Source organism: Cavia porcellus, unplaced genomic scaffold (assembly GCF_034190915.1).
Source record: "Cavia porcellus strain 051 isolate PalLab524CR breed Dunkin Hartley unplaced genomic scaffold, mCavPor4.1 scaffold_16, whole genome shotgun sequence".
Classification (NCBI taxonomy): domain Eukaryota; kingdom Metazoa; phylum Chordata; class Mammalia; order Rodentia; family Caviidae; genus Cavia; species Cavia porcellus.
This window is the reverse complement of record NW_026947499.1, coordinates 24591698-24603965: the sequence shown is the minus strand read 5'-3', so window position 1 is coordinate 24603965 and position 12268 is coordinate 24591698. Positions and strand designations below refer to the sequence as shown.

General features: G+C 46.2%; 1 protein-coding gene across 5 annotated transcripts in view; it reads right to left on the bottom strand.

Moving 5' to 3' along the window:
• Zmat5 (zinc finger matrin-type 5) overlaps window positions 1-12268 on the bottom strand; it is a 29294-nt gene that overhangs the window by 12296 nt on the left and 4730 nt on the right. For 4 of the 5 annotated variants that reach the window (XM_003478328.5, XM_005007272.4, XM_005007273.4 and 1 more), the window contains one exon: window positions 502-649. In XM_003478328.5, the coding sequence (XP_003478376.1) occupies window positions 502-628 (127 nt within the window). In that variant the 5' untranslated portion in view covers window positions 629-649. The remainder of the gene's footprint in view (window positions 1-501; window positions 650-12268) is intronic. The other variant, XM_063225978.1, reaches the window with a different exon arrangement.

Below are 12268 nucleotides of genomic sequence, written 5' to 3'. Positions count from 1 at the left end.
TTCCTTCCAGTCCAGCAGCTGCAATAATCCACGTGGTATAAATGGGACAAACACTGAACATGAAGCCAAATGTGTGACCTGGCTAGGGGACAGGGAGGGCATCCCAAGGATTTGCTGTTTGAGTCTAAATCTGAGATGGGGGTTACTGATTTGGTATAGGGAAGAGAACAGGATTCGCATGTCTGGAGAGAGGACAGCACATGCAGTGACCAGTGTGGCCAGGGCTAGGAGGGAGAGGTCAAGAAGCAGAAACATAGGTAGCACAGGGTCTCACTGTGCCCAGAGCACAGTGTCATAACTAAATATGAGTCACTTAGGAGAAAGGCCCTGTCCCATCCATCTTTGATTCTTCAGAGCCCATCTGAGAGCTAAGGACAGGCTAAGTATTCACCGGGCACTGGTTGAATAAATGAACCATGGTGTGATACTTTTGAAGACACAGGCATTGTTCTCCTCAAGATCAGAGTACAGGCTCCAGGAGTCCCACAACTAAGTGCTCACCTCTGAACATGTCGTACCACATCTTCTTGGCCTTGAGGTGCTGTAGCCCATTCAGGTGCTTCTTTCGGTTGTGGAGGTTATCCTGGAAGGAGCGGTCACAGTAGTCACAGAAGTATCGCTTCCCCATGCTCACCTGTGCTGCAGCTGCCTAGGGAACCATGGGCACTTGGTCAGATCTTCAGAGAAAAAGCTGTAAGCATGCCTCTAATCCCAGTACTTTAGGAGGCTGAAACAGGAGGATCACTACAAGTCCAAGGCCAGCCTCGGCTACATATCAAGTTCAAGGACAGCATGAACAACATAGTGGGACTCTGTCTCAAAAAAACAAAAAAGCAGAACCTCAAGTTGGGCATGGTGGCACATACCAGTAATCCTAGCATTCTAGAGGTTGGGGCAGGTTGAGGTTGAGGTTGAGGCAAGAGGATCACGAATTCTGGGGAACTTAATTAATTTAGTCTCAAAATAAAAACTAAAGGGCTGGGGATATAGCTCAGCGTGAAGGATCCAGGTAAAATTCCCAGGACTGCAAAAATAAACAAAGCAGAACAAAAGAGAACCTGAGTGGGTACGCCTGGGCTTTGGTATTTTTTTTAAAGCTTCCAGGTACCTGTGTCCAGGCTGGGGGACCACCATTTTACACCCTCTGGCCAGCCTCTCTTCCCTTTCCACAATCCTGGTCTGTGACCTCCTTACTCCTGATTCTCTCCATGCAGGCCACATTGCCTCCACTGGGCTCCTCACATATGCTAGGCACATGGTCACCTCCTAGTGCTTGCACTTGCTGTCCCCTGAACTCGGATGCTCTCTCCCAGGCACCTGCCACAGCTGCACTCAGTAGCATTTGAGCAAAGATTGAAGGACTTTCTCAATAATCTACCATGACCACTTTACTGTGTTTACAATCACAGAACCCTTCCCTTAGCTTTCCCTACTGCTTGATTTATTTTCCTCTGAAGTAATAAAGTACTTGTTATGTGTATTGTCTTTCTCCCCTAGCAAAAAATATAAATCCAGGAAGGCAGGCATACTTTTGCTTTGTTTAGGGCTGGAGGCCCAGCACCTAAAATGACACTTGATACAGAGTAGGCAATCAAGCATTGTGGAATAAACGAATTCCCATTTTCCCTTGAGACACTGGGGTGCAGAAAAAGGAAGAGATTTGCCTAAGGTCACACAGCTGGCAAGCAGAACATAAACACAGCTTCCCTAAAATCACATTGCCAGGTGTCTTCTCGTCCACAGCCAGCTCAAAGCTTAGGGAAGCTGAGGGCTCAGGCAGCAGGTGTTAACAGCTTCCCAAACAGATTACTGAATTCTTGGGTGACAAGTCCCCAGCCAGTCTTGGAGGAAATGAGAACATTACCATTTCAGACCCCTCAGCCATGGTGAGCACAGCCAGCACTCCTTTCTCAGTTCTGCTGCCCATGGTGGGAAGTTATTCTATATCTCTCTCTTTTTTTTTTTTTATCAGTACCGGGGATCAAACTCACGATCAGGCGCTTGCAAAGCAGGTGCTTATACCTGCTGAGCTAAATCCCCAGCCCCAGTTATTCTATATCTCTTATAGCCAGCCCCGGGTCCTCTAGTTTGGTACCACATGATCAGAGGAGGAATGGGTCCATTGAGGGACATGCGAAGGCTGAGGCCAGCCCAGCCCTTTACCCTTTGGTCTGGTTTCTACTTCACAGAGAAGGCTCTTAAGGTGCAGAGGAGGACAGGAAATGACTTCCCTAACAGGCATAGACTCCCAGGACCTGGCAAATAAGGATGAAGCTAGGACCTGATTCACAGAGCAGACGGATGGGGGAATGTATCTTGGGAGAGAGAGACTGGGAAGAAATGCGGAGACAAACAAGCATCTTGGATAGCCTAGGCAGCCAAGCAGGTTGATGGAGAAAGTCACTCCTGCGGCAGACAGGGACGGCAGCCATTAAGTCAGGGGCTGTAATGGGATCAGGAACAGCCAGTCATTCCAAATGAAAACGTATAAAACCTCTCTTTCCCCATTACTGCTGAGAAACCACATCTCAGACATGTGGACTTGATATATTAAATTAGGCAGCTCTAATATACCCCGTCTTGCCAATAAACTTATAGGAATTGGATTGAAATTGTAAGAGATGAACGTTTAACGGCTGAGTGCTTAACCAAGCCATTCACGAAGCTTGAAGCTCCAAGGAGCTGCTGGCTCTGGAGAGTAATGGGGAAAGGAGGGGTGGAGGAGGGTGTCCCTGTGGGAGGCTGTCACGGAACAGTGGCTCTGCAGCAGGCTGAGCTGGACCAAACCACACAGGACACTGAGAAGCTAGCTGTGTGACCTTGGACAAGTCACTGTCCTGCTCTAGGCTATTTTTACAATGTTTTTTTTTAGTTTGTTGAGACAGGGTCTTTCTATGTAGCTCAGGTTTGCCTTGAACTGACTATATAGACCAGGTGACCTTGGACTCACAGCAATACTCCTGCCTTAGTCTCTTGAGTACTGAGATTACAGATGTACACCACCATGCCTGGCTCTCTAGGCCTCTATTTCACTGTGGGAATATGAGGCAGTAGTTGTGAATGATCATCTAATTTTGAGGGGTGTGGTACAAAGAAGTTTGCTAATGCAGACAGATTATTAAGGCTGAGAGTGTAGCTCAGTAGTATAGAACTTATCTAGCATACACAAAATCCTTGCTTTGATCCCTAGCATCTGATAATAATGGAAATTGATGGGGATAGTAGCACATGTCTGGAATCTGCAATTTGGGGGACTGAGGCAGAAGGGTCACAAGGTCAAGGCTAGGTTGGGCAACTTAGTTGTTTTTTTTTTTTTTTTTTTGGTACTGGGGACTGAACTCACCACCTTGCACTTGCCAGGTAGGCACACTGCTGAGCTAAATCCCCAGCCCTACTTAGTGAGTTCTTATCTCGACATAAAAAGCAAGAGAAAAAAAGGCTGAGGATATAACTCAACACTCCCTGGGCTTCAGCCCTGATATCACAAAACAGTGTTTTGGCCACTAATAAATTATGCCTGGCATCATACAAATGCTCAATAAACCTATTACACAGCAGCACTAGATTAAGAACTTTATAGGCATTGTTTCATGTAATCCTCAAGACAACCTGTCGGGTAGGGTCTATGACACTTTTTTCATATGAGGGTGCTGAGGCTCCAAGAAGTGACTTGGTCAAGACTGTGCCACTAGAAGACAACGGAGCTGGGCTTAGAATCCAGGCAGCAAGGCCCACACTGTTAATCTCTCACCAAGGAAACCTCCAACAGGGGCTGAGGATTTAGCTCAGTGGCATAAGCACCTGCCTTGCAAGCACGTGGTCATGATTTTGATCCCTGGTAACAGTAAAAAAAAAAGAAACCTCCAACAAATCTCACTGATAGCAGCATCCTTTATTACTTATCACACCCTGAAACCATGCTGGTCCCTTTGAACCTCAAGAGGTATGTGTTACAGTCCCACTTACGAATAAGGAAACTGAGGCTCAGAGCAGTGCTGTGAGGCACCCCATGTCACATGTGATGGGAGGGTAGAACAGGTCTCAGAGTAGGAAAGCCTGTTCATACCACCATACAAACTGTCTGAAACACCAACTCACCAGACAATTGAGGCCAGATGCCCCTCTGTCTGCCTGCTCAGTCACATTATCAACAAATGATGAGCCCCTTAGGACTGGCCACGTGTGTATGTATACTCTCCTCTTGCACATACACATATATGGAGGCAAACCAGTCAATGTTTCTGTTTATGTCCTCACTTTGTCAGCCTCTGCCGAGGGCCACAGCTGCCCATGCACTTTTTCTGTCCATCACTCAGCTGGCCCCTGGGAAAGGTTTGGTCAACTTAGAGCACGCTACAGGAGCCCACATTCTAGAGAGTTTGGTTGCATCATTAAGAGTGTGGGTCTTGCTGCTTACACTTTAAGCTCATCTTGGCTGCTTTTTAGTGTCATAACTTTAACTCTGCCAGGTGAGGATATGGCTGTCACTCTCTCTGAGTGACAGTTTCCCTATGTGTGAAGCAGACCAGGTGATGCCTAAGGGCCTCTGCAGCCCTAATATTCAGTGGTCATGAGAGATGCCCAGCATGGTGCCTTCTACCCACCCCCACTACTTCTGGATACAGAACTGAGCACCAGGCCCTGACACCACCTAATCTACATGTCTGGGGGAAAAGGAGTTAAGAGTTGAACTCAGGAGCTGGGCATGGTGGCATACACCTGTAATCCCGGCCTTCAGAACACTGAGGCAAGAGGATTGCTGTGAGTTCAGGCCTCAAGAAAACAAACAACAACAATAACAGGAAAAAAAAGTTTAAAAAAAGGGTTGAACTCAGGGGTGAAAGTCAGGGTTTAAACCCAAGTGCTTCTGCTTTTAAGCCAATGATCTTGGCCATTAATTAACTTCTGGCCTGTTTCTTGCTACAAAATCTGGGATAGGATCAGTACACCCCTCATGGAGTTGCTGTGGGAGTCAGGTCATCCATGCACACACTTTACGCATAGCCAGGCCCTTAGGAGGCTCTCAAGAAACACGGGGCCTCTTCACCATCATGATTATCAGCCTCTGGAAAAGAGGCTCAAACAAGAAACAGGCTGTCAGTGTTCAGGTGACTGCTAGGATCAATGGTCCACATTAGAGATCAGGAAAGTGAGGCCTGTGGGCTGGGGATTTAGCTCAGTGGCTTAAGCGCCTGCCTGGCAAATGTGAGATCATGAGTTCAATCCCCGGCACCAAAAAAAAAAAAAAAAAAAAAAAAAAATTACAGGAAAGTGAGGCCAAGAGAGAAGAAGTGAGCTGTGACACTGAGGCCTCAGCCCCCATGATGGGCCCTACAGAGCCAGGGGATGGCATCAGGGGTCACTTTACAGCCTGCCTCCACAGGCAGGTGCCTAAAGCCCCATTGTAGGCAGGAGCTGGCCTTTGGGAAGGTAACTTCCCCAGGTGTGACCTTCTAGGGCTCTCGACCCAACTGCCTATCACTGAGCACACATTAAGAGAGTGCAGCGTGCAGAGCCCTCTAGACAGATATAGTATTTTGCAGATACGTCTTGGCAGACAGAATGTTGGCTAGATTTCAGCTCCTCAGCCAGGTGTCCTTGGACAGGCCACAACCTGCACCCTCACACTCAATACCCCTAACTCGTGTGGGGGTCAGGGAAAGGTCCAGGACTTGGTGATCTCTAAGGGCTTCTGCAGTTCTAATATCTAATGGTCAGATGACAAGAAGCTCAGGATGGTGCCTCTTAGCCACCCAAGTAGGTAGAGGGGAGTGTGGAGTGTGAAGTGTGTCTAGATGGGGCTCAGATACCAGCATGGGAAGCTGACTAAGCTGGCCTTCTCTGCTGTGATTCATGCTCGTTCTCTGAGGGCGGCACATTCGGCAGCATGTGAGTGAAGCCCTGTCCTGAACACAGAATGATCCAGCCCCACTCCCCCGCTAGGAACACAGTGCCATGAACCCACTCCCAGGAACTGGGTCTATGGCTTCCACAGCATCTGCTGGCTCCCTGGAGCTTTGCCAGGTGCCAGGGGCAAATCCTCATGGCCTAAGGGGCACACGGCAAGCTAACAGACAAGCCTCTGGGATCACACAGGTCTGGATTCAAATTCTAGCCTTGTCACTTATACCTAGGTCAGAAAGTTATTTTAAGTCCCTGAGTTTGTCCTTAGCTATAAAACAAGAATCCTTCAGCTGCTAATGATTTACTGAGGTAGCACAGCCATCCCATGGCGGCTGAGGCTTTAGTCTCCCCTCTGCCTTTTGTACTGTGGGGCAGCTCCCCCATGAGGGACTGGCTCCAGGATCCTCATGGATACTAAAATTCCCCAAAACTCAAGTCCTTTATAATAAAATGGCAGAGCATTTGCATATAATCTACACACACCCTCTCATATAATTTAAGTCTAAATTTAAATCTAGATAATTTAAGTCTAGTGTATAATATCTAATTTTATTTATAATACCTAATACAATGTAAATACTATGGAAAGGGGAATAATCGGGAACCGGGACTAGTTCAGCAGCATAGCACATGCCTGGCAGGCACAAGGTCCTGAGTTCAATTCCTGGTACCAAAAAAAAAACCCTTGTGGGAATAATGACAACAAAAAGTATGTATATGTTCAGTACTTTTTTTTCCTGGACACTTTTGGTCTGAGTTTGGCTGAATCCACAGATATGGAACCTACAGATACAGAGCAGTGACTGTCGTACACTAGGGTTCCTAGAATAGTTAGTGCTCTCAGAACGGGCCTCTCTTACACCCAGCTATTTTCTCACCTCCTGTCTGGAGGACCTGCCTGCCCCACTACAATGCAGGTTCCTCCACAGCAGTCCAATGGCTGGTTCTCAGCACTCGGAGCAGGGGCAGGCTGCTCTAGTGGCTACTACGGCTTGTGGGAGAGCGACCGGGCTGCCTACTAAAGCCAAGGCCATCTACCCTTTGTATAGTGCCAGCACCTCCTTAGCTCTCTTCCCCACAATCCAGATACAAAACAGAAGAGTAACAGGAAAAGCCCTAAACATAAGTCACTCACTGTTGTTCCCTCCCCACAGAACATTGGTCTCCAGCAGAGCCCCAGCCTGCCCAGCTGCCCAGCTGGACAGCTAACCGCAGAGCCTGATTCTACTGACTTAATCTTCCCTTGGCTGTCTTTTGGCACCTGACTTCAGTTCTATGGGGTCAAAGAATTATTAACTAGCTGAGACACTGAGGGATAGAAAAAGAAAGAAAAAAGGCTGCCTGCTGGGCACGATGGCAAATGCCTGTAATCCCAGTTCTCTGGGAGGTTGAGACAGGAGGATGGTCAGTTTGAACCAGCCTGAGCTTACCAAGACCCTTTCTCAAACTAAAAGACAATTTTAAATTGGGGATATAGCTCAGTAAAGGCTCTGGGTTCAATCCCCAATACTGTTTAAAAGAAGGAGAAGAGGAAGAGGAAAAGGAGGAGGAACAAGAGGAGGAGGAGGAAGAGGAAGAGGAAGAAGAGCAGAAGAAAAAAAGAAGAGGAAAAGGAAGAGGAAGAGGTGGTATGTGTGTGTGTGTGGGGGGGTAGCTTTACTTTTGACTCCTGAGGGCTGAGTACTTAGCTTTCATTCTTTTATTATTTAATAGTCATGGAGATCTACTGAGAAGATATCAAGGGTTCTATTTTGCAGATAAGCAAATATAAATACTCCTAATTTGCTAGGGGACACTAACAATAATGGCAGCAATTTTTAGTGTCAATAACCACACTTATAATAATAACAGCCTTCCTGAATGCCACTAGTGGGACAGCAGTGCAGCCACACAGCTGAGGCCCCAGAGCCCATGTTCACCACCCTGCTCGGAGGCTGTGGGCAGACATTTGTACTTCATCAGTCTCCTGATCCCTTTCATTGTGTGTATCTCGGGGAATTGAGCTGGCTCTGGCGCAGGGCTAAAATAAGCCAACGGCTCAGCCCTGGCCAGGGTCTGGGATGCATGCCGCAATTATCCAGGACTTGTGCTCACCACATGCTGCCCTCAAGCTCACCTGTCATTTATTCCAATTATGGAACCACCAGTCTACGTAAACAGTAAACCACAGCCAGAGGACAGCATTGTTGCCCACCCACTAGGAGCATGGCAATATCCCAGTGCCACATGTCTGCCATCTGGAGTTGATGGCATCAGAACAGTCCTGTGACAGTACCCATCGTTTGGACCCTGCTCCACCCAAAGTGCCAGGACATGAAGGTATCTTCCCTCACAGGAGTCCCCATATGTTAGGGGCACCTTTCGGATGCCCCAGTGTTTTTTGGTGCAATCACTTCTCACTGGCTTTGTTCCTAAGTTTGTCTCTAGTACTCTTTGGGGCGAGGTGCTGCATCCCATTCCCAGCAGTCTAGGGCAGCAGGGATCCTAACCAAGGCAGTTTCTAACTTGGCAGGTCTGGACAGGGCCCTAAATCCTCAGAGTAATGCTGCTCTAGGGTAACAGATTAAGGACTGAAGAACAGAGAGAGCAAGAGACTGCTCAAAGTCACAGACTACCTCAGCCAGTCCTCGCTGACTCTTTTCCTTTGCATGCAGATAGTCTTTAATTTATGATAGTTCAACTTCTGATTTTTCAGCTTCACAAAATTCTAAAGCAGTATATTATACTTTCAGTAGAAACTGTACCTTGAGTTTTGATCTTCTGTCTAGTGGTATCTATGATGATGTTGGCCAGCAGCTATAAATCACAGTTCCTGCTAAGACCACAAGGAAATCCTACCTAGGATCATAAAGGGAAACAACCAATACTCCACAGTGTACTGTGCTGCTACACTGAGACATTTAGTAGATTACATGTATTAAATGTGCCCCCACTCCATTTTTTTTCAGTGCTGGGAATTGACCCTAGGGCCTTTGTAATGAGCTACATCCCTAGCCTTTTTGTTTTGTTTAAGATGAAGTTTTGCTTGTAGTTCAGGCTGGCCTTTGACTCATTATGTAGTCCAGGCTGACCACAAACTCTCAGCAATCCTCCTGCCTCAGCCTCCCAAGTGCTGGAATTACAGGCATAAACTACCATCCCTGGTCCTCAGCCCTTTTTTATTTTGAGACAGAATCTTGTCACTAAGTTGCCTGGGCTTGGCTCAAACTTGAGATTCTCCTGCCTTAGCCTCCCAGAGTGCTGGATTATAGCTGCTACCACCACCCTGCATCTTAAATCCATTTTTTTTTTGTCTTTTTTTTTTTTTTTTTTTTTTATCGGTACCAGAGATCGAACTCACGACTGCCTGCTTGCAAGGCAGGTGCTTATGCCGCTGAGCTAAATCCCCAGCCCCAAATCCATTTTTTAATTTATAGTGTTTTCAACTTACAATGAGTTTATCAGATGTAATCCTACTATTAAATCAAGGAGCATCTATATTCTACTCTTTCAAGATAGGTCTGAGTCCCATCCATGCCACTCTCAGGCCACATAACTCTGAATAAACTACTTACACTGCAAGGTGGAAGTAATAATGCTACTTCACAAGTTGACCATGAGGACTCTGTCTGCATGCTTAGCACAGTGCCTGACACCCGTGATCCTCAGTGTGTACTGGTGGCGGTGGCACCCAGGCAAGGGTAGGTTATAAAAGATACCAACATAGTGTCTTTGTCCGATCACTTGGTCTGGAGGAAGCAGCTGCCACCTAGTGAAGTTCATGTGGCCAGAAAACGACCTCCTGCCAAGAGCCATGTGAGCAAGCACTCCCAGAAGCAACCTTTCCAGCCCCAGTGCAGCCTTCAGATGACTATCCTCTGACAGAGTTTAACTGCAACCTCCTGAGGGACTCAGCCAGTCACACAGCTAAGGCACTGTCAACTGCCTGACCCTCGGAAACAGCAGGAAAATCAATGTTGGGTATCTGATGTCACTAAGTTTCGAGATAATCTTATTAGATAAATAGTACAGTGGAATGAATAAAATCAAATCCCTGACAGCCAGGTACAAAGAAACCCATATTCTTAAACACAATGGAGTTAAGGACCCTCCTCCCACTTACATATGCACAGCCCTAAGGCTCCACTGGTTGTTTTGTTTTGTTTTGAGACAGGGTTTGGTTCTATAGTTCAGGCTGACTTAGAACTTACTTTGTAGCCCAGGCAGACCTCCAACTTGCAGTGAACCTCCTCCCTCAGGCTCTGGAGTGCTAGATTTACAGGCATGTGTCACTAAGCCCAGCTCACTGGTCCCTTTTTATTTATTCATTAGCCAAACATTTACTGCCAAATGATATGGTCAAATATCACTTCCTCTCTACCACATAGTGCTTCAGTCTCACAGAGTCCCTCCTCTCACAAAAGGTACACTGAGTATATACTGGGGCACTACTGACAGACACAGCCCTAGTAATAGTACTAGATAACAAGCCTTCCGCTCAGTGATACCAAGAAGGGGCACCTACATGTAACAGGAATTTCCCCAGAGAAATGATCTGAGATGATCATAAAGATCTAGTTATAAATTGGACATTTCTAATGCAAAAATCTGAAATCCAGTCAAGCACACTGGCACATGCCTTAATTCTGGCACTCTGGGAGGCTGAGGCAGGAAGGTCACAAATTCAAATGCAGCCTGGGGAATTTAGCAATTTAGTGAAACCCTGTCTGAAAATAAAAAAATGACTGGGATGTTACCTCATGTGCAGGCCCTGTGTTCAACCCCAAGTACCACCAAAAAAAAAATCTAATATATATCCATATATATATATATATATATATATATATATATATTTCTGAAACCCCAAATGTGCTGCAATCTGAAACTTTTAAGCACTGACAAAACATTCAAGAAGTTTCAGATTTATGAGCACTTCAGATTTCCATTTTTCTGAGTTGGATGTTCAACTGTTAAAGTCTATGCAAATAATCTAAAATCTAAAACCTTCAGAAATCTGAGACCATTTCTGGTCTCAAGCATTTAGATATGAATTCTCAAACTAGAGGCAGGCGTGGTGGTGCACGCCTATAATCCCAGTACTGGGGAGATGAGGCAGGAGGATTGCTCAAAGTTTCAAGCCAGGCTGGTCCGGTGGCAGTGGGTTATCAGAACTTATTAACATTAGTGTCACTAAAGTTGGTATACCACCCCCCCCCCACTGTTAAATTTGACTGGCTTTAAAAAAGAAAGAAAGTTTCAAGCCAGCCTAAGCCACACAGTGAGACCATGTCTCAAAAACAAAAAACAAAAACAGAATTTAACTTGTACCCCAATGGCCACTGCAGGTTAGCTTGTCCTGAGTCCAAAATCTAAATCTCTTAACAGTAAGAAGAGCTGACAGTCATCCACTGCTTGCTACACACCACACACACTGCTCGAAGTCCCCTGTGGGGTTCGGGGTTCAACGCCACGATGCACAAAGCCTGTGAGGTCAGTTCAGTTGTTGTCTTTATCTTGCCTTCAGAAAAACTACAGACACAGATGGCCCACCCTCAGCAAGGAGCAAGAGCAGAGTGTAAGCCACATTAGTTCAATCATATAGCTGTTCAAAATCAAGGTGGAGGGGTCACTTGGAGTTCCAGACACTTGGGAGGATGAGGCAGAAGGATCACTTCAGTCCAGGAATTTGAGATCAGCCTGGGAAACACAGTGAGACTGTCTCAGGAATTTATTTACTTAGTTATTGAGACAGAGTCTCACAACATAGCTCAGGTTGGTCTTGAAATCACTAAATAGCCTTGAGGCAATTCTCCTGCCTCAACTCCCAACTGCTGCGATTACAGGCGTGCGCAACCACACTCAATTCCAGTTGTCTCTCGAATTTTTCTGAAAAATCGAATGAAAGGAAACTATTCTCTCACTTGGACAAATGTTTACCCTGTAAAGTTAAGCGAAAAATCACAACAGTATGTACAATATAATACCACCGTTTTTTTTAAAAGGAGAAATAACTGTCCTCCTATACACATATACACACGCACAGACATACAGAGTGGGACACAAAATATTTTCTGTGGTTATATCCAGGTAACAAGATCATGTGTGCATTTGTGTTTCTCCATTTTCTAAGAAGTTCTATATTTAATGTGGATTTTTAAATCATCGGGAAAAATGTGAGAGATGTTAGGCAGGGACAAACCCGATTGTTTCTCTCTCAGCAGGGGCTGCCTGCCACAGATCCTGCCAGGATTCAGTTCACCTGGATGAACTGGCTATGGGTAGACAAGTCCTTCAGTTCCTGGCTGAAGGATGATGGCAAACCCTGACTCTAAGCAGGTCTGGCCTATCCCTGAGACCCAGTGAAGTTCAGCTGAGCCTGAATCTG